At 43.3% G+C, this 25,352-nt stretch overlaps 2 protein-coding genes across 4 annotated transcripts; one reads left to right on the top strand and one right to left on the bottom strand.

Annotated features, from left to right (window-relative positions):
• The first annotated feature begins 5,851 nt into the window (after window positions 1-5,851).
• Window positions 5,852-19,819, top strand: LOC115568074 (uncharacterized). Of its 3 annotated transcripts, none has more exons than XM_030395154.1 (14): window positions 5,852-5,939; window positions 10,262-10,585; window positions 10,678-10,986; window positions 13,372-13,653; window positions 13,739-13,898; window positions 14,343-14,512; window positions 14,619-14,900; window positions 15,028-15,327; window positions 15,423-15,704; window positions 15,810-15,972; window positions 17,281-17,441; window positions 17,601-17,676; window positions 19,224-19,251; window positions 19,380-19,694. In XM_030395154.1, the coding sequence occupies exons 2-14, from the start codon at window positions 10,276-10,278 to the stop codon at window positions 19,527-19,529; spliced, it is 2,673 nt and encodes an 890-aa protein (XP_030251014.1). In that variant the 5' UTR covers window positions 5,852-5,939; window positions 10,262-10,275; the 3' UTR covers window positions 19,530-19,694. The 3 variants fall into 3 exon arrangements, with proteins under 3 accessions (XP_030251014.1, XP_030251004.1, XP_030250996.1); XM_030395144.1 differs by lacking the exon at window positions 5,852-5,939 and adding an exon at window positions 6,129-6,299; XM_030395136.1 differs by lacking the exon at window positions 5,852-5,939 and adding an exon at window positions 7,182-7,305 and having other exon boundaries at window positions 19,380-19,819.
• A 426-nt stretch (window positions 19,820-20,245) lies between these two features.
• On the bottom strand, window positions 20,246-25,074 carry rrp8 (ribosomal RNA processing 8). Its single transcript, XM_030395167.1, has 8 exons — window positions 24,882-25,074; window positions 24,664-24,773; window positions 23,449-23,710; window positions 22,420-23,308; window positions 22,081-22,210; window positions 21,887-21,993; window positions 21,699-21,795; window positions 20,246-20,730 (listed from the first exon to the last, which is right to left on the bottom strand). The coding sequence occupies exons 2-8, from the start codon at window positions 24,766-24,768 to the stop codon at window positions 20,617-20,619; spliced, it is 1,704 nt and encodes a 567-aa protein (XP_030251027.1). The 5' UTR covers window positions 24,769-24,773; window positions 24,882-25,074; the 3' UTR covers window positions 20,246-20,616.
• Window positions 25,075-25,352: the final 278 nt, after the last annotated feature.

Raw genomic sequence — 25,352 nt, 5'->3', positions numbered from 1 at the left:
AGGACCTTTGCTGCATGTCTTTTAATAACTCTCTCTTTCCACTCATTTCCTGTCATCATGATGCCACCGGCTCTTTATTGAAGGTACACAAATGCTTCACCTCTCAGCACTTGTATCCATCCAACACTTGACATCCTGAGAACGATGTGTCACAGGAAGCTGTATTGATCTGGCGGCAGTTTCTTTGTTTTTTTTTAAATGCGGGCATCATGATTTGCTGTGAGTGGCTGTGTGAAACTAAGGAGGCCCCCCTGAGATTGTCAGTTTGTGTAGCTGTTGAATTTCACTTAAATAACCTCAGGGAGTCTTTTAAAAACATGACAACCAGGTCGTCTTAAGAAACCCTGCAGCTTAACCGCTGGTTGATCTTTTCGCAAGACCACTTCTGGAAGTGGTTACCGAGGTGTGTCCTTTCCGTTCTGCAACAACAAGACAACAGCTTTGTGGTTTGTGTATCATAACAAGATGGGAAGTATATGAGATTCAAATGTCGCTGCCTTAACTGGTTGTGTATCACGTCAGAAATGTAACGGGCAAGAGGTCTTGATTTGGGGTCTTGTGAAGATTTTCTTTCGGTCTAAATGGCATCATTTCCTTGGACGGGCTTCAGTTACTCTCCTCCTCTCCTGGTGGGAGTTGTACAGGTTGCATTAGCACAGACTCACAGCCTGCTGGTTTCAAGAGTCCTGCTGAGGGGGAAGCCAGGACGGATGCCAGGTCTGGAGGGGTGCACAGGCCCAGCCATGCTCAGCAGGTCCCAAACAACCGGTGCACGAACCAGAGCCATCTGCTGTCCATTTCACTTACATTCTCACTTGATGCTCTGCCAGCAGCTCTCTTTTTTCACCCCTGGAACGAGACTAATCCTGCTGTCCCCCACATGCGCCACCAGAGCTTTGGGGTTGAGCTGGCTGGACATCACAGTTACTCAGAAACAAAGAGATATACTTCCCTGAAACACATTTCAAAATGGCATCATTTATCATAAACCCTCTTCCAAGCTCCATCCTCTACTTACTGTAATGAGCAGATTTGCCTCTCCACTTCTCGTGAGTGTATTTGAGTCATTTCCATCAACTGAACAACCATTAAGCACTCAGCAGTCCGGCCTCAACTGTTGAAGTACACAAATGGCTCATGACCTGAACATCAGAAGCATCTCTGTTTGAGTAATTTCCACCAACTAAATAACCATTAAGCACTCAGCGTCCCGGCCTCGTCGACCGTTAAAACACACTGGGGCATCAGAGCAGAAGAGGAGATTGATCAGAGAAGTTGTGACTCACACAGAGAAAAGAACTAAGAAGCTGCATGTGCAGTTTTTTTCCGTCGTTTTGAAAGCTTTTTAATCCTGAATAAAAGGAGCATTTGTTAAATTTCTACCCACTCAGTGTGCATGCAGTTGCATCAGACTTTCTACTTTTTGCAACACAAGAAGCACGAGGATGAATGCGTTGAGCGACCTTTCACATGTTTTCTGACAGTTGTAGAAATTATAAGTAACAGTCTTTCAGTATGAGTCATTAAGTTCTCATAGAAGACAATGAAACACAACTCATCGCTGTGTCAAATGTGGAAATTGAAAGTTTTCTCTCTGTCTCTCTGTACTGTTGAATGATGCATTTGAAAAGCATTAAAGGTACTTTAAGGCTGTCAGACAATAAGTCATAAACATTCACGAGACGGTCATGATTGATTATGGGTGTATAATGTTTTATAGGAGCTGATAAAACGCATCAGTGGCCATTATGTGCTCTTAAAAAACAAGGTCAGGATGTTTTGTGAATGAGTTTTAAGTTGTGCGCGTCCTTTTATGCATCATATAGACTCGTGAAGGCGATGCTGAAATGTTGTTGACAAAATGTGACTCTTTTGACGTTGTTTTCGAGGGTGCAGCTGTTTTCCTGTGGTCGCCACTTCACAGCGTTTGTTCGTCTGCAGCGGGTGTTATCAGTCAATCAATCGATCAAACCTGCATAAACCACTTTTCATATAGGAACCGATACGACTAATAAGGAAGAAGATGATAAAAGTACGAGCTTTAATGATGAAACGCTGCTTTTATGTTGATACATCAGTAGTTATAATACAATAATATAATACAAAAATTGCACTTTTGAAGTACGAATTGTCGGATAATACTGATGGACCTTTCTTCATTGAATTTGCTTCAGTACAGGCACACATTGCTGTTTTGGCTACTGCATAGGCCCTAAAACATCAAGTCAAGTCAACTTTTATTTATTACCCGAAAAATCACAATCACATTGCTTCAGTGGGCTTTACAATCTGTAGCCTACAGTGAACATAACCCTATGTCCTCAGACCCTCGATTTAAGTATGAAAAACTCCCAAAAAAAGGAAGCACGGAAAGAAAAAAAATGGAAGAAACCTTAATAAGAGCCATGCAACAGATGTCACACACTGACCATAAAAATCACAGAGTACACAGGATTCCAGAACAAAATATCTGATAGAAGTAGAATATATGAAATATATGTGAAGAGTTTGGATTGCCTTCTTGCTGGGAGTTAGATGAGAAGAGCAAAACCACTCTGACATCTGCAGCCCCAGCAGCTTGCTAGTTTAGTTTAGTTTAGCTTAGCTTAGCTTAGCTTAGCTTAACATAAAGACTCAAAAACAGGGGAAATCATCTATCCTTGCTCTGCCCTCGTGTTGTTTGTACACTTTGGATTTTGCACACATCAAGAAACAAGATAAAGTCTGTTCACTGGTGAACTTTAGAGGCACTGGAGCCGGATTGTGTTACTTTTGGACAGACAAGCTGTTTCTAGCTTTAAACTAAGCTAAGCTAACGTGCTACTGGCTTCATATTTACCAGACACACTTGAGTGGTTTCAATCTTCTCATCTGATTCTCGGTAACAAAGCCAGCAAGATTTCTCCTGGTATTTTGTCTCGGGGCGGCTGTGGCTCATGAGGTCGATGGGGTTGCCCAGTAATCGGACGGTCGCTGGTTTGATTCCCCAGCTCCTCTGACTGCATGTCAAAGTATCACTTTGCAAGATAATAAGCCCCAAATCGCAAGTCTGGCACCTTGCATGGCGTGTGTGAAAGGGTGAGTGTGACAAAGCGCTGAGGACGGTCAGCAGACTGGAAAAACGTGCTTATTTCCCAGAATATCAAGCTATTATTTTCAATACATTTCATCTCATAATATCTCAAAAGTACCTGCTAAAGAGGTAAGGCTTGATTTTACATTTAAAGATGTGTTCCAAGGCAGGCTTCACCAAGAAAAAGAGAGATTATTTGCATTAAAACCTCCTTTACCTTTATTCCTATTTGTTTTCCAGACCAGGGGAGTGAACGAGTGGCCTTTCCAACCAGACTCTTTGTCCGTGCAGACCACACATGTCTCCTCAAACGTGAACGGTATTAGATTGTACTTCCAGATATAGAAGCCCAGATGGAGGTGCGTGCTGATGGTACTGATACATGGACTTCTTTTATTTTTTAATTTCTCTTTGTACGCGACCGCCAGCGGTGTCACAGGCCAATACCGGTTTGTGAATGAGATCAATAGTGGCTTATCCATCAAGTTTTGTGTCAGCGCGGAATCAGTGTGTGTGACAAACTGCCGGAGGGTTTGGTGATAATTCAGCTGTAAATGAGTAACAGCAGGACAAGATGGTGCAGACGATCTGTGATTTTCCTCCCCTGTAGAAAGTGATGATAAGGTTCCACTGAGTTAAGTAGGTTACCACACAACCGTTTTCCTGGTGCTTTCCTGCGCACACACATTATTACTGGCTGATCACCAGCTACCTTTTTTTTTTTCCAGCTGAATTTCCGCACGCGTGTCCGTGGAGAGGCCGATAAAGAGAAAGCCAGCAAGGTGAAAGGGATGCCAGTGGTACATCTGTGAAATCTATGAGTACCTTGTCTGTGAAACATTAACAATTCATTGTCAGAAAAATACATTAGCTCGCAGACAGTACAGGGCACAGCCGGAAAAGACCGAAGGTTTTCCAGACTCCGCTCCACCTCCGCCTACCCTGAGGGAATAACCACTTCAGGTAATTTAATTAGCTGGAAAAATTACCACCAGCTCCATCTTCATGTGATTACACCGGGTTTTAAGAGATAAACTTGACTCCGTGTCAAGTGTTTGCCCTTCAAATCAAATGTTGCGTGTAATTTTCGCTAGCAGACTGAACTGTGTTTTACCTTCCGGAGATACGATCATCTCACATAATCTTGTCTCGATCGTGCCAGAAGAACTTCTCTCATCTGTGCGGCTCAGAAGCTGATAACTGTGGACGCTAATTTGCTTCCTTTCATCAGTTTTATTAAACAAAATTACTTAACAAGGAACCGAGATAGGATACTTGGCTTGATTAACACTTTTCTTCAAACCCTTTGAAGAACTTTCAACTGGATGTTGATGTGAGATCTGCATGAAATAAGTACTTTAAAGGGGTTAAAGGAAAAGTTCACCCAAAAATGGAAATTCAGTCATTATCTCCTCACCGTCATGCTGATCAGAAGTCAGGTGAAGTTTCGTAGTCCACAAAACATTTCTGGAGCTTCACTGCAAAACATTCTCCTAAACAACTGAAGTAAATGGGAACTTGTTGAAAGAAAAAAAAAAAACAGTCCTCAGGCGTAATCCACGTCTCTGAAAGCACCGAGATCTTAATTTGATTTGAAAGGATGTTCATAAAACTCTTTTTTAAACTGAAATCTTCACTCTAGCTGCCAAGCTAAAAGCATAAGCGCCAACGTTGACTGAAATGGGTGCACAAGCTCAACCGCACATCCATCATCATCAGCTCCATACATCATCGGCTCCATACAGCTCATCCAGCATACTCCAAGCCTCCCCCCCAGGCACGTGCACACATAAGGCCCAAGGGGTGCTTGAGCCCCTGCCCTTTTTGCCTCGTATTATAAAGTGCCCCTTTTGTGTGTTTTTTAATGAATAAATACATTCCTGTTGTGCATAGGGATGTGAAATAAACAACGGTATAAAAATGCCACTGTACGGTTATCTACCGTACATAGCGTATTTCATACGTAACATGGTGTTGTGTGAGAGTGTTGAGCCTATAAATCCGCTGCCTCATCAGAACTCCACCATGCACGTAGTTGGGACGTGACAGTGGAGCGACTTGAAGCTTTGTGAGTTATAAATCCATGAACATAACTTCCTTGTGGGGGCTAACAAGTCGCCTTCCACTTATTCAACGTGCTTTGAGCCATATTTCAGAAAAGCGGCCATTTGTGCTTGTTAAGCTAACTGCTGTTAATGAGAGATAAGAATAATCTAATATTACAGCTGTCTGAGTTGGCTGTTTATCTTGCCTCCAATCTTAAACTCCTTCCAGATATTGAGTTTACTGCTACTTTGCTGTTGTAAACATGCTGTTCCTACTTACAGTCACGGAAGTCATTTCTTGGGTTTGTCACATTTTTAGATGTGTAGCATGTATTTCTTGTTTGCACTTGCCCTCCGATAAGTAGCCAAATAATAAACCAGCGTTGTATTGCTTTTAAAGAATTGCAGCTGAATTGCATGTCTTCCAAACCTCAGTATTATTATAATGTGAATAAAATCATGTTGGCAATACTTTATTGACACAAAAGAAATGGCAATTGCGTATCACTCACAGCTACACAGGATACACAGCTAAGTAGTTAGCTTTCTACTTTTTTAAAATCAATTTTCATCAATAAATCTACATATTATGTCATTAAGGCCTGAAAAAATGGGCACATACTACCCTTTTCTGACTGTGAGCCCCTGCCCCTCTATAGTCATGTGCACGTCCCCCTGATGCCCAGAGATCCCAGATTGATTTGAAAAGAAGTTCTTTTTACTCTCGGGGGGCAATCAAGCTTGTTCACCCACTTCAGTCGGGGTGCGCGCTAACGCTTGTAGCTTAGCAGCTACAGTGAAGATTGCGTCTTAAAGAGCAGGTAAATAACGTCTTATCTAATCAATTTGAAATCTCTGGACTTCCAGAAACTTGGATTACATTTGATGAGCTCTAAAGAAAAAAAAAATTAGTTGTTTTTTAAGATTTCAAAACAAGTCTGTTGAGTAAATGACATTTTTGGGTGATTTTTTCTTTTAAACATCCGAATTTGATCCTGACCAGACAGAAGAGAGACCCTGAACGTTGCTCGTGCTCCTTCCTCTGCGCTTACATAAATTATTCAGGGGTCCAACTCCTGAATTTAAAGTGTATTTAAGTTTCTTGGCCTCAAATGCAAAGAAAGATACGACATGGCTTTACAATTCAGCATTTTACAGGAGGATGATCGGGCCTTTTTCAGGTATGTTTGTATAGTGCTGATGTAGTGAGTAAGAGCGTCTGTGAAGCTGAGAGTGAAAGAGGATGACACGACTGTTTTTCTTTGTTGTAAAACCCACTTTGTCTCGGTGCCAGTTTCATACCAGATGATTCAAAAAGCCGTTACAAACCACACTCAGTCAAAGTGTGATGTTGCTTCTATGCACGCGTCCGGTCAATTCATTCACCGTCATCCTTACTGTGGTCTCTGGTGACTAAATGCTGAAGTTGATCCACTATAACAGGAAATAAAAGATGGCAAACTCACACAGGCGGTGCTGCTGAGCCCCTGCGCTGCACGTCTTTACCTTTTCTCACCCACATTTGTTTCTGCAGTTTTTGTTCTTGCCGGGTGAGAAGTGGTGCTCTGCAAATAAGTCTGACTGCTGCTGGGGAAAAAAAAAACAAAAAAACCCACACTGTCTCGAAGTGAATTAGCGGAGCATAATGCCATGAAACAATACCCAGAAGTGAGTGATTTCCCAAACTGCAGTGTGTGAGCAGGAGCTGGTGCTGCCTCTCAGACAGGGCCGGTTCTGAGTGCCCCAGCAGGAACGGGACGGTATGAATGATGTATGGCTTTACCATTTCCCCAAGGCAACCCTGCTATATGCGGTGACTTAGCTACTGAGCAGACGCTTAACGCACGGGCAACTCGGAGAAAAAAACCTGTAAATCTGCAGATGTTCTGAAGAGTTATTGTTTCAGAGAGCAGAAGAGAGAAGCTGTTTGTTATGCGCTGTATGAGTGGCAGCAAGCAGGCACGCACAAAGGTACACGCACCCACGTCAGTGTCAGCTGTAGAGGGTGTGCACCTCTAACCATAAACCACAGAAAACACACATACACACACACACACTTTAAATATCCTTAAGCCTTACATACAGCCAGTCCACCTCCTTTTTCACTCAGTGACACCATGATGGGATGCTCATGGCTGTTGATTTTGGGTCTGGTCCTAAATGTTGCTCACTGCTTGGAAATTCTGGGTAAGTCTGCAGGGTTACAATCCGTCTGTGACTGTCAGCTGTTTATGGGCTTCTTTTACTGGCCCGTGAGGTCTTGTTTAACCTGTGGCATTCACACTAAACAGTGTTGCTATGGTTTTCCTTACTGATTAGTCCAATTATAAATGCACATGGGCAATAAAGCAGCGTGCTGGATGCATCTCCAGAGCACTAATAATAACTATTTGTGCAAATATGTTGCTGATGACATGCTGGTGTTGTCACTCTGGCAGCTCATTATTATTGATCAGCGGTGCCACCTGAAGCCACGTCTAGTTTCTTTACAGCCTTTTAAAGTTAATATACGAGGGTCGTTAAGGGGTTTTTCTGTGTGTAAGGGGAAAACCCTCTGCAGGCTGCACTTATTTAAAGATCCTACTGTTCCGTTAGAAGTCTTTGTTTCTGTGGAGTCACTTGGACTTCCAGCCGCAGATGAAAGATTAAACGTGTGAAAAGAGTTGTTTTTTAAAGAGTCGAAAGTCTTATTTGTTCACCACATCCCCAGTCTGCTGGAAAGGAAGAGTTGCTGTGATGTGCCACGGGTGGATGGTTGCAGTTTGGTGAGAAGAAGCAGCCCCCGGGGCTCAGGAAATATGATGCAGTGCATGAATACCTGATTTCTTTCTCAGTTATTACTTAGTTTGTGTCCTTAAGGTGTGCCTTTTTTATGCTTGGCTGACATTTATTTTGGCAATAACCTGCAAGGGCAAATGAATTATGAACCCACAAGGCATAATTGAACCCGTACAGCATATTTATTTCTCTCACTCTGTGTCCTTTCCTTTTTAAAGGATTGGAGGCTCTCCACATTGTTTCCATTTGCTGTGATGTATAGTAAGACCAACAGCATTTCAGCTTTAATGGTGTTTGATGCAAACAGCTCTGAGTGCAGCAGCTGGCTGTGGGTTCAGTGCTTTTCCATGAAGCAGTGCAGCAGTTTGTTGTCATCGTTTCACTCATCCGAAGCTGAATAGAAAGTATTGGATTCAGTAGAACAAACTGTGTCCTCGCGTGCACTTTGATAAAGTCAGCGGAGGGAGCAGGATGAAAAGGACTTGGTATGCATTGGAGTCTGCACACTGTCCTCTCTGCTGGTGCTAAAACCTGTCAGGCTCTATTAAATGTCCCTTCCTCTGAAACCTCCCCTAATCATGGCTGATTTCTCAAGTGTGGAGGTAAGAGGTCGTCGGTGTCTGGGTATGGATCAGGGCGTAACTTTTGGACTGTTTTCATTCCATTAACATAATGGAGTCTTCTATTAAATGTACACTGAGGGGAACAGGACACATTTGTCAAGTGTCATTTTGTGCAGAAATTCCCGTTTTCAGCTCGTTGAGTTTTATTACAGCGTCTGTCCGTCTTTAACTTGTACTTTCATGACTTTATTTGTGTTGCAACTCTGGTTTTTTACCCATTCATGGTCCCCAGAGGATGAATCCTCATGACTATGGAGAATCACCTTGTGCCTCTAGCAGGTCAAAATTCTTCCTTATTCAGTGACATATCTCAAATTCTGCTGTACGGTTTGGTCCACAATGTTATACAGATATTCACATTCCCCAGAGGATGGATCCTTACGACTTCTGTGATCCCCTTGCTTCTCATTTAACACCTACACAAGGTTGACATTTTCTATTCTGAGTGAAATGTCTCAACTACCATTGGATGGATACAATCAGGCTTAGTACAGATATTCATGTTTCCCTTAGGATGATTTTTAGTTACTTGAGTATTCACCCTGACTTTTCATTTAGCGCCACCATCAGGTTAAAATTGCATTTTTTTTCTTAAAATATAGAACTTTAGTTGATGTGCCAAATGCAAAAGTGGGTACGACCGAATACAACAAAATGAATGAGCTGAACAGAACTTTGTGTTTACTGCTGATCAGCAAAAGTAAGCCTACTACAATGCTAAACTAAACTATGTTAAACTTTACCGGCTAAACAACACAATGTTAGCATTGTCACTGTGAGCATGTTAGCATGCTGACATTAAGCATAAAGCAAGGCTAGCACGGCTGAAGACTCTAACTGTGTGTTCACATGAATGCAAAGCAACTTTTAACCCTTAGATTGACAGAATCTGGGTGTTTATTCCTCCAGATGGTCTGGCTCTGCACCAGACTCTCTCCTTTACAGCTGGCCAGCCTCCACTCACAGGACTCAGCAAAGTCACGCGAATATGCGAATGAAGCAAAAGATGAAAATATCCTGTGTTTGCATTGTGTCTTTATGCGCCTTTGCACTGAGATTGTGTGTAACCTTTGTGATAAATTTCCTTCTTTTTCTCTGGAAAAACATTTAGGGGAGAACTTTTGCAAGCACCAAACCTGCAAAAATAAGACAAAAATGTAACTCTCAATATACCCGCAAAAGGTGAAGTGCACCCCTTCTGCATATTGGTGCTAATTACACTTAATGAAATTGTTGTAAAAGGCAGACATTTGGTACGATACTCATTGCAAAAAAAAAATAAAAAAAATCCCATTCACAAACCACATGCAGTTCAAGTGAAAATAATTAGCATCTTCACGACTTGGTAGTAACTTTATCAGGGGTGTTACCATGGGGTCAGTTCATGGTGCTGTCAGCCGCCGCAGCTCTTTGTGAATTCAGCCCTCAGTCTTGTTTCTATCGATTCGTCATTGGCACGTTCTAATTATGATAAAATGAATGAGAACCTTTTAACCACTGACCCAGTTAGTCTGCCTCATCCATCACAGTTTCACTTAACTAGTGAGAGACAATAGGATGTGTGAAAAGCCCTTTCATAGGCACAACAGTGGACATCTATCAGCCAGCTGTCCATCGTCTCAGGGAGAGGAACAATCACATTCTCCCCCTCAAGAAGCTTCTGCTTTGCTTGTGTTTGCAATTTTTCTGACTGCTCAGGTGAATTTATGACCTCTTATTGTCATTGAACATTGTGTTTTCAGGTGCGGGCGAAACAATGCTTGAGGTCCAACAAAACATCACAGCGGTCCTGGGAGAGGAAGCCTACCTGAGCTGTCGATACCTGGGCAGTGATGACGTCGAGAGTGCCATGTGGAAACGCCAGCATAAATCTAAATTTAAAACACGACTGGCGGGGTATCGTTCTGGCAAACCATTTAGCCAGGAAGGTTTTTCAGAACCAGTCTCTGCCACCAACATCACAGTTAAGATGAATGTGTCCAAGTTGGAAGATGAGGGAGAGTACGAGTGTGAGGTTGTAACAGCTGAAGTAGATTATACTGAGTATGTATTCCTGACTGTAGTAGGTAAGACAAGCCAATAATGCACCTCTCTGATTTTCATGCAGCTTTGACCGCAGACATGCCTATATCACGTTTACTTGTTCGTCCATCCACAGTTCGGCCTGATATCCATGTCCTGGTGAGCGCAGAGACCATAAACGGCTCTCAATACCAGTCGGTGTCGTGCTCCACTGTCGGCGGCAAGCCTCCGCCTCAGATCAGCTGGCTGGTCAACGACCTTCCTCCCCCAGATCCCCCTTTTACTGTGAACGTGACTGAAACCACTTACCCGAACGGCACCTCCACCCTGAGCAGCAACCTCCGCTTCCCCACCCACCTCCAGGACGAGGACAGCGTGACCTGTGTGGTCCAACACCCGACACTCCCAAACCCCAAACGCACCACAGTGAGGGTGGAAACCTACAGTAAGCTCACACTCACAGCTGAGTGTCAGTGTTGTGTTTTTGCCAGGAGGTGACATATTGTGTTCCATCACCGGGCAGAGTTCTGTAATCACGCATCATGACTCAGCATCTCGCAACACAATGAGTCTCTCCAGCTGATTTTTCACGCCGGCCGTTCCTTTTCACTCTGCTCCACAAACACAGTGACGGACCATAAATCACTTTGCACAGTGCAATGCATTCATGTGGGAAAGCACTCGTTCACTGGTGTTGAGCATATGGAGCACCGTAATACAGCAGCAACCCATTAACTGATTATCAAACCACAATGCGGGAGGCAATGTTAACGACTGTATTTCTCCAGTACAATATTCATTTGAAAAAAAACATTTTCAAATTGTACAGCTTTTAACTTTTAAAGTATTCATGATGACGAGCACAGGATCAGAGGATCAGAGGATCTTGAGTGAGATGGAGCTTGAAATTCAGCACGCCCATTGTATTTAGTTCTCAGATAAATATACAGTATTAGAGCATCTTAACAATGGATCAGATGACTACGTGTAAAATAAAAAAGTAGGTCAGGCATAGTGATGATGAGTCACGACCTGACTGTGCAGTTTCACTAAGCTCCTCTGAGCATTTTCGCGCCTCTTTCAGGCCTCCACCTTTCCGTTTTGCTTCACTCACACCAGCGTTTCTTTTTCCTGCAAAAAACAAAATCGATAGAGCTGACTACGACCTGGTGAGAATTTAGCAGCTGTAGAGCCAATTATTTCTTTCCACAGTTGCTGAAGAACAAAAATAGAGCTAAAAGAGAGTGAAGATTGGACTTTGGGCCCTGACACAATGAGCCATCGGTGATCGTCTGTGGCTCTAGTTGTTGCAGTGTGTCTCGCTTCACTCTGATTGGATGTTCAACTCAGCAAATCAGTGCACAAGAAGAGAAACAGAAAAGGAAAGTCCTTTGAGGCTGTCGCTGCAGTATCATTGATGTCACCCATTTACTGCGGTTTCATCCTATTCTTCTCCGCGGCCTCTCCACTTTGCCATTTGCAACTTCTTATCAGACATATTCTTGGATTATGTCTCTACAGACCTGAGTCCTGTGGTTTAATACAGACTAGCGCTACCTGCTGGTGTGGGGAGGTATTTCCTCTCAGACGGGTTGCTGTCAGCTGTAGTCTTTACGGTGTGTTCAAAGTGCAGTTTTTTTGGCCAAGACACGGGCGAGGCCACAGTCAGCCTTGTCGCCACCAGTCCTCTGATATTGGTTTGGTGTCTCTTGGCCCTTTCATTCACTGGACGTCAACAAACACACTAACGTTGCTCCGTAAGTACTATTGAAAAGCTGAATATACATCAGTGTTGTGCTCACAACTTGTTTCTGCTGCCCCCAAGTGGCCAAAGAAATTAGTTAACGTTAGCTTTGAAATGAGAATCTATTTATGTGAATACACTGATTTGTTTCTGTAAGTAGCATAATTCATCCCCGTGATGCAAACGGATCTTGCAGTCAAACACGACACGCGAAAAAAACAAAAAACAAAAGAAAAACAGGCTGACATAAAAACAGATGGCGAAAAAGCAACAAAGAAACCCCACACAACTTTTGTTTGGTTTCCTCAGACACTCCACATGTGGGCTCTGGTTCTCATAGTACATGCGCTGCCTCTAGCACGCATAAGACATTTGATTTAATTTAAAATGTAATTTGTACCTGCACTTGCAGAGAATCCAGATCCCTGCGTGGACAAAAGTGAATTTTCATAGCGCAGCCCGCACGGTTATGATCCCCTCAGCATCAGCCAGAACAGCCAGCTCATTTGTCCGCGGTACATTCACACCTCATTGAAGAACTGCAGCTTTGGTAATTTTCTAACTGCAGTTAAATCCACACATAAATGTAGGCGTTAACAGATGGAATTTTTTTAAAGCCAAAGTGCTTTAACTCACTTTCATCGTACGAGCTCTTCCCCATCAGCGGAGCTATAACGAGGTGTTAGCTCACCTCTCTTACTCATTAGGGATGGCTGGCTATTGTATGACACCACAACTTTTATGTATTTGATAATAGACTCTGATCTCTGCTGATTCCCCCGTATTAAAGCCTGCGGTTCTCTCAGCTTTGGTTGGACAGCAGCTGGGCCAGACATCTGCTCTCAGCTGCAGCCCGGCCAACAGATGGGACAGGTGATAAGCTGGAGTCAGCACTCTCCAAAAGCCCAAGCAGCAGAAGACCCTTACGGCCTGTGTTTAGCTAACATTCAGCTCATCCGGCCTCTGCTTCCTATTCAACAAAAACACCCTGAGCCTCAGTCTGACAATCTGACTTTTTAATTTGCTGGAAAAAACATTAAAGCTTGTGAAAGAATAACTCTTCTCGCCTTTCTTCCTGCTCGGCAGCGAGGCCAAATGTGACCATTAAAGCAGAGATGATACAAGACGGAGGAAGTGAGTTCTGGGTGGTCTCTTGCGTTTCGTCTGGGGGGAGACCTGAGACTGACATCTCCTTGGCTTTGGACGCCAATGAAGAGCTGCAGAGACAGACCAGCACAGACTCCGACACACAAACGAGCTCAGTCTTCCTCCCTGCCGCAGTGTACCAGGGCCGCAACGTCACCTGTGTGTTCCAACACCCCAAATTTACACACAAAGTCTCACGAGTCATTACACTGCCGTCTTTTTGTGAGTATCATCACACCTGAAGCACTCTGCTGACGCTCACGAGGCAGGAGTTGCAGAATTTGAGATGTGGCTCTCTGTTCTGCAGATATCTCAGGAGTTCAGCTGCTGAATTCAGAGCTGGGCAGCGACCGCGATGATGTCCAAGAGCAGCAGCCCGAATCTGTGGAGCTGCTGGAAGGACAGAGCGACACCTCCATCATGCAGGTCACCGGGAATGTGCCGCGTTTCAATGTCACCTGCAAAAGGTGAGACATACTTGGTGTTAAAGGGGCGTTTTACACATTTTACTCTGCAGAAACAGTTTATTCGATCTAGATGAGCTTTATAGGCCTCGTGTGTAGCATTTTCAGCACGAAAACATATCCAAAGACTAGACTTTTGTGATGTGTTTTGTCCGGTTGATTACTTACATTATCCCACATTTTTCCTGCAAAAACATTCAGAAAACAAGTGACATTAGTATTTTTTCTTTTACTCATGCACACGTAGACTGAAATGACCTACATATCACATGGAGGATGTGGTGTCACGTTCTGTGGCACCAAACCACAAGTGGCAGACAGCAGGAACCAGATTTAGACGGGTTTCCTGATTGAAATAACAATTTTATTCAGCTTTCAACTGCCATATTTTGATCTTGGTAAACTGAAGCATTTGATTCTCTTTTGTGTGTGTGTGTTTCCCTCTAGAGATAATGGGCCCTTGCCTGAGGGTGTGGCGCTGGTAGACGGCAGCCTCAGGGTTCAGGGTGCTGTGGGGGATCAGCACGCCGGGCTGTACAAGTGTTCCTTCTCCTATCACAAACTTCAAGCGGTGCTGAAGTTTAACATCACTGTTAAACCTCATGTTATACAGCCTGGTAGGTGGGACTCTTCCTTAAAACACTTTGATGAATACATTACCTGCATTGTCTGACTATAAAATATTGATGTGGAACGTCTCCTCTCCGCCGCCCTTCCTCGCAGTTCCTCCCACCATACGAGTTGATTTGCGGACCGAGGATGGACGCGGGGTGATTGAGTGCTCAGCCGCCGATGCTGTTCCTGCAGCCAACATCTCCTGGCTTCTACCGGAGGGTGTGTCTGGAGTCTCTTGGTTCAATTTCACTTCTCATAATGGAAGCCACTCTGTCAGGGGAGTTTTACTCCTCCCTGCCTGCTCGCCTTGGGAGCTCACTGCAGAGTGTGTGATAAATCATCCTGCGTTTGAGGAGCCGCAGAACAGAAGTATAACACTCCCTCTTTGCGGTATGTTCAACAAATCAGGGGGATGTTTAATATTGCCTGAGTGGCGGACGTGTTTGACCATAGATTTTATCTTGTTCTGGAAAGAAACCCCTCACTTCCTGTGGTTTCACTTCTCTTTCCACTGCAGCTCGCCCAAACATCACCATCAGCTCCCACACTGAGTGGAGAGACGGTCACGAGTTCACAAATGTGGACTGCTCTGTGGACAGCGTCGCCCCTGCAGCAACCATAACCTGGCATGTTGGAGACGGTGACAGCAGCATCAGCGAGCTGTCAGAGACTGAAGTTCGGGCTGATGGTTTGGTATCAGCCCGTAGCTCTGTGCACTTCCTGTCTTCTTTGTATTCTGGTCAGAATTTGAGCTGCACGGTGGAGCATCCGAGCCTGGAGGCGCCGGAAAAAAGAACGGCGCACATTCTCGCTCACAGTACGTTGTTTCACTCTTTGAGATATTCCTCTCCGTGACACACACTCGCACAGCTGCTAATCGACTTCCCGTCACCCCTTGTTTTTCTTTTTCAGGAGCCCATCTGCTGAGTGTGTCTTTGCAGAGACAGCATGACTCTTCCCTCTGGCTGGCAGTGTGCGACTGCAGAGGGGAGGGTGTCGGGACCAACCTCACCTGGGTTCTTCCCGAAAACGCCCGAAGCCAAACATCCCTGCAGTCAGAGTATGAAGGCCAAATCCAGAAAGCCAGGCTGACTTATCAGTTCAGTCTGGCCCATCACGAGGGGCAGAACCTGACCTGTGTGTATCATTACGAACACGGCAGCACGGAGGAAACGATTCACGTCCCCAAGTACTGTGAGTTCAACGAACAACAACAAGAAACACCTGCACGCACAACGTAGCAATTCATACAAATGCATTGAGGGACCCACAGATACAAGTTTCGCCTTCTCTCTGCAGACATCTCCTCTGTGAAAGTCCTCAACCACACCACTCCTCTGCAAAGCCGCTACGGCGGTGAGGCCGCCACACGCAGACTGTCTCTCCAGGAAAATCATCACAAGCAGAGAGTGCTGCTCCGAGTCGAGGGCAACGTGCCAGAGTACAACCTTAACTGTCGAAGGTGGCGTATCTTTTATTATCTACCTCCTAAATATCAGGAGGAAAGCACCTGAACACACAAAAGTCAATGTTCTCCCCATTAAAATTAGTGACTACACTGAGAGTTAAGATTTACTCGCTGGATTGTTTCCACGACATTCATTAGAGGCTACATCCAAAGATTATTTTCACTGTTGATGGATGTGTTTATTATTTTCCAGACTAATATATTGGTTGTTTGTTCCATCAGGGCCATTTTTTGCCTCCATCAGACGCATTCTTGATTGGTGATAGCTATTTTAACAAGAGGGATGTAATAAAAACAAATATTTCATCGTAAGAACAGCACATCCACTGCCCAGAGCTTTTATAATTTCCCTTTTTGAGTGATGATTATACTACCTGACACCACCTATCACCACCTTGTAGTGGAGAGAGTGTTTTCCTGTCAGGCAGCCACAGAGCGTACGAGGTAGTTAGATGTCGGCTGCAGTCTTTGCTGTTTGTTCAGGTGCAGCCACAGGCTACGTAAGGCGACACAACGTCGGCCTCTATTGCTGCAAATTCTTTGATGTCGGTTTAGCGTGTCTGGGCCCTAAAATGTCAGAAAATAGTTTTTAAAACACGTTGATCAGTGTTTCCAAAAGGCCAAAATGACATTGTTAAATGTCTCGATTTGTCCTCAACCCAAACCTCTTCAGTTTATACAGATATGCGGTTAATTTGGACTTTTCTTTTCTTGAAAAATGACTCAAAGCGACTAATGTTTATAAAAAGAGTTGGTGCTTAATACAGTAGTTGACGACTAAACAATGAATCATGCAGGTCTAGATATCATCCAACTTAATTTTGAAGTTAAAGTGCAGTAAAGTGCAATATTCGGTATTTTTTCTTACTGTCACCAATCCCGTGAAAGACCAAATAAACTCATCCTACTGTGGCGCCTAAGCCTTTATAAACCTTTTGTGCCATCAGTCCGACTAGTCAAACATGGGCACAGTAGTTTATTTTGAGTCAGTCCCATGCTCACATCCTGCTGCCATAAATACACTAGAGCACCAAATGTGTTCTAATCCACGGCTGAAAATAGCCTCCGACTAATGCACATTTATTCCATTTGCAAAGAACAACAGTGCCAAGCCTTTTAAAAACAAATTAAACTTTATATATGTGGTGCAACTGTGAAGTTTCATGTCTTTAGAGGGCAGATTGGCTTGGAAATGAGCTGCACGGACGAGGGAGGGAGGCCAGATGCGAAGGAAACTGTTGGTTTTAGTCAATAAGAAGAATATATAATTATGTCTGTAGTTAAAGGTCACTTGTGTTTCAGGAGCGGTGGCTCGTCCGTCCAAATGGACAGGGACGCAATGGTCTTCCAGTCGGAGCTCACAGAGCAGGATGAAGGCCTGTACACCTGCCGGGCGTCCTTCTATCACCACACGGCCTCGGTCAACATTCATGTGGAGGTCACGAGCGAGGACAGGGTGTTTGGTGAGTGCGTGACTGATGCTGTAGTTTCCATCTACATGCACAGAGCAGAGTGACCTGTTTACTCTACAGATTGTGATCATATCACCATGCTGAGGTATATTTTCAGACTTAAATCTGCTATTTGTGGCTTTGACAACTATATGCGTGTGCGTGTTTCAGTACTGGCGACCATCATCTGCATCTCTTCGGCCTCAGCTATCACGATCTTCCTCGTCGTCGCTCTCTGGGTGTGCTGGTGAGTTAAATGCCTCCACAGGTGACAGGTTGCAGCTCGGCAGGTGATGTGTTGACGGGCAAATGAGGGCAAAGCTGCGGGTGCCATGAAGTACGAGACAAACAGGAAGCGCGGATCGTTAACCCAACTCACCAAAACCCCAGTATCGTGCAGCTATAACCCTAACCCTCACAAACAGGAAGTGGTGTGACTGTAGCAGACAGGTGCCTGCGTCACCGCAGACAGGTAGAAAATGTTCCCTCCATCAGTGAGAACAACAGATTTATATCCAGTTTCCTGCTCTGACTTTGAGCAGTGTTACTTCTGGCTCTTTCTGCAGCCCGACTGCTGTTAGTTGGCTCATTATCGTCAGCGCCACATCGCAGAAAGGTTCAAAAAGTCCACATCTTCGGAAGTTATTAGTATAATGAAATTCGAGCTGCCATTCATCAATGAGGAAAAGCCACAAATCCATCTCATAATCTCATTGCTGCTGGAAAAAAATCAGTGAGTCACTCGTCTTTTACGACTGATGGGGGATCTGTCACGATCCTGAAGCTGTTTATGGTTTCTGCCTGCAGAAGTTTGCACATTTCCACGTCGGGTGCCAAATCTAACTTTTTCTCTCAGGAATGTTTGTCAGGATCAGATCAGGTCTCACTGTGAATAAAGCTGCACTGTGCAGCTCTTTCAATGGGCCCTTCTCTCTGGTCAGAACATTTGGTCAAGGTGCCATTGGTTGATAGAGTCCCGGTCCCATTATCCCTCGCTCCGGTGGGAGGGTCCTGTCAGGCTAATTTGGGAAGGTCAGTCACACAGCGTACACAAGAAAACATGACTCCCCGGGAGGAAAGCTATTTTGGGACTAACGCCAAACGCTACCCCCCCTCACCCTCACCCTCACCCTGCCCTTCGGTGCTGCATAGTGACACTTTTTGACGGCAGCAGATCTTCACTGAGTTGATGTCGCCGGGGTCATAACGGACAAAGTGAGCTGCTGCTTCTGACATCAGAGATCAATGAGGACGACTCGGGTCACCACTCGTCTCCATTGATATTCCCCTCACATTCTCACCTGCAACCTGCACACTTGAACCGACTCAGGGTGTCGGACTGAGTCACAGTGTCATCTAGTGGTGGTCTTTAGCACTACAAGTTCATAAAATCATCTAGGGTCCACATGGTTAAAGTGTTATTCCACCATGTTTGAAGTATGTATGAAAAACACACACTTCAAAACACACTTTTTTTAAACACAGCACAGTATCTTCACTTCTACTTGAGTAAACAGTGTGTGTACTTTTGCCACCTCTGCTACTACATATAGGGAAAAAAAATAGTTTAAACTATGTTGGGGCTCCAGAGGAAGCTGCATGTTATCTGATAAAGTGCCAAACCCTGGAGGAAGTTTATCAATTACATTCAACTTCCCCTGGAGCCACAAAAGACATTAGATTTTATTTTCACATAGGCAGCAGTTCTCCCCGAGACCTGTAAACACACTTAAATGTTTGAAATTAGCGAAGTAACCCTTTAATACAATCTTTTTTTTTTGTTTTGTCTTACAGCAAAGCAAATGGCAGAAAACAATATAAGGTGAGGGTAAAATCAGTAATTTAATTTTTCCTTTGGATACCTGATAATAAATCCCATTTTTCATTGTAAATCATCTTGTTTGTGAAAATTTCCCTCAACCCCGTTTCCTTCGTGTCTCTGTGATCCAGGAGCAGGAGGCTCTCTCAGCTTTGACAACTCTGATGCAAGAGCCCGGCTCTCCGGAGGTGAAGAAGCCACCGGCGACAGGAGAAGGCAGTAAGGAGTACGCTCATCTGGTCAGCTACTCCATCGTCATCGACGTCAAGAGTACAGTGTGAAGATGGAGATTAAAGGTGCTTGCAGGGCTTCTGAGGACACATTCAGCTTTAAAATTGCGCATAAACTGTGAAAGCTTACTCAAACTGCAGCGTTGTATTTTTTTTTTATGAGGTCAGCGTTAGATGTGAGAAGTAAGTTCATGTACTGAAGTATCCGTTCTTTGTACAATGTTTGCTCTGGATTTGCATTAATGTTTTTAAATACTTTTGCACTTTTTCATCTTACTTGAATTTTGTACTGTATGAACAATGTATTTTCTGGTATTTGTCAATAAAATCAGTTGATAGAATTCTTCCCTAGTTCACTGTTTTGATTAATTTGTCACCATATGACTACAACTACAACACACTCAGCAGAGATGACTGACAGACTTGGCTGTAACTTTTAGCTGCTCACCATCTGTCCTTGTAATGTCTTTGCTCAACTAAATCAGTGTTGGACCATCTGCTGTGACAACAGTGAGTAACTCTACAATTCAGTTCTCACACAGTATATGATGATCCAGACGCACAGACTCGCATTCAGCTCGTCGCTCCACATTATGCTGCAGTGTTGTTGCTCCCCCTTGTGGCAAAGGATAAAACACACAAGGGGGTGAATCAGGAGCATTGAGTCGTTAGATTCAACTTTACTTTAAAATGTTCACACTGAATCCTTCTAAGATCTGTTTAAACTCCACATAAGAATATCCTGTATCATGAAATAACAAGACGGATTCATATTAAAAACTTATATTTCTGTTTTTGACTTTTTCAGGAGAATCTTTACATGTGTATAACTTGTTCTCTTATAAAAAAAATAATAGGAAAAATCACCAAATTGGTGGCCTGTGTCGGTTTTCATCCCAACAAAACACCTCATAGGGTTATTTCACTGATCATCTTCATCCAGAGACAATGGAAGGAAACCTGCATATACTTGTATATCTTTAGAAAACATATACAAATAAAGCAGGTAATTCAACTTGATCTGTGTACAGGCTTCAAAATGCAGCAAACACAATACATTTACATAAAATGTACAACTGCAAACAGTCGTTCCAAGCTGGAGAACGTCTCAGAACACCAAAGTCTTCATCGCATGACTTCATCGTTTCTTGTAGACACACGGCTTCAGCTGCAGTCCAAATGTCTTTATGTTCTCTGGAGCATTTCCCGTCTTCACTAATTCAAAGGAGTAGAAATGAGTGTTCTCTGCATCCTGAAGAAAAACAAAAATAAAAAAAAATCATCCTTTACATAGAATCAGTCACTCAACAGATGTGTTTTGTACAGGTTCACTTTAGTAACTTCACAACTGGCCATCACGTGGTTAAACTCTTTCACACTGAACTGTTTTAATAATATTCATCTAACTTTAAAACATTTAAGTTGTTTTCTTTGCACAACAAACCCTAACCCTAAGCTACGTATTAAATGAGTGGTTCTGTGCAGAGATTGGTTTTATGTAGGAACATGGTTATTTGATTAATTTTGCTAACGTGTACTTACAAGCATACAATAGAACAACAGTACTGGGTTCAATGGTAGGATGGTAAGATTTCTAACATCAGAAATGTGGACTCTCATGCAGAACACCTCGACTAATTTTGGCAAAAACAAATTAGAAGAATAGGGAAATGAAATTAGATAAAAACATTTGTGGTAACGAAAACCTCACAAATTCAAATGTAAGACAATTACAGACATTTGTCACATTCTCAGACTGTTTTAAGGACCTTCAGACATCCTGTTTGCAGACAACAACAAACCAGTTCGCTGAATATTTTTTTTTTTCCACCTGAGGTTTTCCTGCCCACAGCACTGCAGCCACACACCATCAATTATAGAAGACACAGCTGCCAGCTACCAGCTCCCTCTGTGAGCACACTGACTTCTTAAAAAGCTAACAGAACAAGGTGTGATACCTGCACTGACAAAAAAAACACTCGTACATTTTTTGAACTGCTGAACATAGAGGTGTTAAATCTAGATGTTTAACAAGCACCATTTCCTTCGTCTTCATCAGGTTCTCATAACTGGAGTATGAGCGCTCACAATTTTATTTCAACAACAAACAGCTGCATGCTCTGACTATTCTAATATTTATAAAGGAAATTAGACAAGTAAGACAGCAGTTCCCTGTCCCTGTAAACATGCTCACTGATCTCATCTTGTTTGTTTCCTCACCTTGGACACAATCTTGAATCCCAGATTTGCCAGTCCGGTCATGAAGCTCCGAACGTTCTCAAACCTGCTCGCCACTTCTGCTATTTTAAGGACACCCCTGTAATAAATAGTGCAGAACAGTTACACAGACATATTTCTATAAAACAACAGTTGCAATGCCTTTACCGAATCCATATAAAACGTTTTACCCCATCTTTAGGACCCGATTGGCCTCTGCTAGAAAATCTGCCAGGTTGGTTCCCATGAGAGAGAGGCAGAACACGGCGATGTCCACCGTGGCGTCCCGGAGCGGCACCTGCACACAGAGAAGGTGTGTTTCATATTCTAACAGCAATCGCACGGGCTGTACGTGAATTATCATGCAGAGGAGCTACACACTCACGTTGGCCATGTCGCAGACCGTCACAAGCTCGCAGGTTGCTGCCAGGTCGAAGCTGTGCACCTTGTTCTTCACACTGCGCGCTATCTTACAGTCGCCACAGCCGAAGTCTGCGACCACCAGAGAGGCGGGCCTGGAGTGAAGGATACAATGTGTGTTTAGAATTTCAAACTGAAAGGAAGAGCTCCCCTTTTAAATGAAATCTACACGGAACTGTTGCTCCAAATCTTCAGTGCCCACATTTCAGATCTCAGTCTGATCTAATGTGCCAAGATACGGATTTCAACCTCGTAGCATTCCTCCAATCTGTCGCCTTACATGCAGAATTTTACAGTGTCTCACTTTGTTCGGATGTATGCGATGATCTGATCCACTGGGTTGGCGGGCCACCTCTGAACCTGCGCCGTGTATCCTCTGTGGTAGACCCAGAAGGCGTCTGGATCCTGCTTGAACATGCGCTTGGCGTCGCCGCTGGACGTGCTGTACAGAACTTCGTTGATGTAGCGGAAACGGGCCGACTCCAGACGCTGCTCCATGCGGGACCTGAGGGAGGCAGAGCGGTCCAGTTTCACCTCTTCCTCTACTTCTTCTGGTGCCGCCGGCTCCTCTTTCGTCTCTGCGGGACTCTCCTTTCGGTCCGTTTCCAGCCCGTGGAGCATTTTCCGCAGCTTCTCTTTTTTCAGGCTCTGTTCTTTGCTCAGCTCAGGTTTAAGTTGTTTCATGGGGAGCTGGTGCTGATCATCCGTGATCTTCACTTCAGGTTCCTCTGCTGCCCGTCTGGATCCATCAGCAGGAGATTCAGTTGCAACTGTTTCAAATGTTTTTGTGTTTTTCTCCTTTTGAATATGCTTTTCTTCTCTGAGTGTCTGTGTTCCTGTTGGACAGGATACGTCAGCATCTACTTCAGTCTTTTTCCTTTTCTGCGGTTCCTTTTCCTTTCTCTTTCCTGGTGTCTGACGGATTTTTTCACCCTTGTTGTTGCTATTTAACTCTGCCTTGACTTCTTCCTTTGGCTTCTGTTTCTCTACAGATTCTTCTTTATTTACTTCCTCCTCAGGCGTGTCCTGTCTGTATTTATTTTTACATTTCCTCTTGTTCTTCATTTTGTTTTTCCACTGTTGTCTGTTCAGTGTGTTTGCGTTGACTGATTTGTTTGCCTCCTCCTTTGCAGATCTTGTGACATCTTTGTCTTTCGTTTCGCTCACAGATGTGGATTTTACCTTCGAAGCCCCTTCAAGAAGGAAGACACATTTTTTTATATTATATCACATCTCTATTGTTTGGACATCAACATTGTTCTGAATCCATTACATACTTATTAACACTCAATAAATGTATGAAATATAAAGCTTTAACCAGTTAATAACTCACCAAATTTGTTGTCTTGCTTCCTCTTTTTTGCTTCAGGTTTCTCCTCCTTTAAACTCTGATCTACATCGCTGTTCTCCTGCTGCTCTCCTGTCGTCTCTGCTGGTTTTCTCCTTTTCCTTCTCTTCTTCTTCCTCTTACTGTGCGGCGGAGCCACTTCAGTCTCACTGTCACTGTCCTGCTGATGGTCGTCACTCTTCCAGTCTGGTACTGATCCCAGCGTCTGCAGGGTCCGCAGCAGGCTCTTCTTTCCAACAGCCTTGGACTGAGCAGGGGATAAATTCAGGTGATATAATTAGTGTTTAAACTTAAATGTGCAGCCTTGGCAATTATAACTGTATCAAGATAACAGTAATGAGACAGTGTCGCTTCTTGCAGTGTTATTGTTGGAAATATTTTTTTTTTTCAAACAGATTCTTTTGCCACAAAATAAATAAATAGAAAGGAAGTTGCACTAACACTAGTATAACATTTGTTATTATTACTTTGTCCGGATCCAGATCTGCTTAGGAATGGAGCATGTATATAGAAATAGTAAGAAATATTCAAATAATTTACTGAGGTACGAGTAGCAATAACACAACAACAAAAAAAAATACATCAGCTCTATTCCATTAAAGTCTTGCATTGACAAAATAAGTTAATTATTTGTTCAGTTTACTACAACTGCTTTGCTATGTTGGCGTGTCCTATGTGGCATGTGTAGTGATAAATAGTGATAACAATATGTCATATAAAATAGAAGACGTACTCAAATTAAATAAAAAGAGGTGTGTGTATTCATCCCATTTAGTAATAGAATTTGGCATCAGTTTGGAGTCACAGGGTTACATGGACATGCAATCTATTGAGAAAAGTGCTGAATTTAGATTAAAATATTGATATAAAATAGAAGAATCAGTAAGATCCATTATAAAGAAGTGTGTCCTATCTCGCCTGGGTAGTAATACGATTCGGCTTTGGTTTGGAGTCACTGGGTCACATGATATGGAAGCTATTGAAAGAAATGCTAAATTGTAAATATAGTGAAGTAAACGTATATAGCATGGAAATACTATCAAGTACATCGAAATTGCACGTTTGTACAGTAACTGAGTAAATATACTTAAATACTTTCCACAACTTAATAAAGCCATGTAACACAGAATTAATGGACGGTATGAAAACAATGTCTGTCCCTCTCTTGCAGCAGGTAACTTAACTGTATGTATTTCTCACCTTGACATTATTGCTGCTGTTCTTCTTCTGGGTGTTCTTCAGGACAGTTTTGCTCAGAGCCTGAGCGTCTTGTTCGTCACTCCAGTCTTCATCCTCATTAAACATGTTGACTGTAAGAGACAAACACGCATCTGTAAACCACTGCTGGAGATCAGGAGGACCACCCTGCTACTGTCACTTCTACACTTTCACCAAGCTAACTCTGCTAACTCACTCACCTGTTCGTCTCCGAGGCGCGAAAACAAGCTGCTTCACTTCAACGACCGCTTGTTTTATTGTATTTATAATAATGTTTTATTTAACGAACATATAACGACTGTTAACGGCTGCAGAAATGTCTTGTCAAGAGCAAAAGCCACGTTGGTTCGGCTCATGTGCGCGAAGGAAGCAAAACAGAACTACAGGCGCATGTGGATGACGAAAGCAAACTAGAGGATTGTGGGACATGAAGTTTTTGTTGGTAATGTTGAGGAACCCGAGTTTTCTGTTTATATTCAGGATCTGTAGGGTGTAAAAATCAACCACATGTATCATATTAACAATACTCTAAATCGATTTATTAATCTATCACATAAAACATTGTTACAATTTTAGTTATTGCCATTACTCAATCTTTCAGAATCACAAATTCTTCCTTCTCAAGCACTCAGAAATAATTGAATCAACTTAATTATGAACACAACTAACAC

This window comes from Sparus aurata, chromosome 2 (genome assembly GCF_900880675.1).
Source record: "Sparus aurata chromosome 2, fSpaAur1.1, whole genome shotgun sequence".
NCBI classification, from domain to species: domain Eukaryota; kingdom Metazoa; phylum Chordata; class Actinopteri; order Spariformes; family Sparidae; genus Sparus; species Sparus aurata.
The sequence above is the reverse complement of the archived record's forward strand: the minus strand, read 5'-3'. Positions and strand labels throughout refer to the sequence as shown.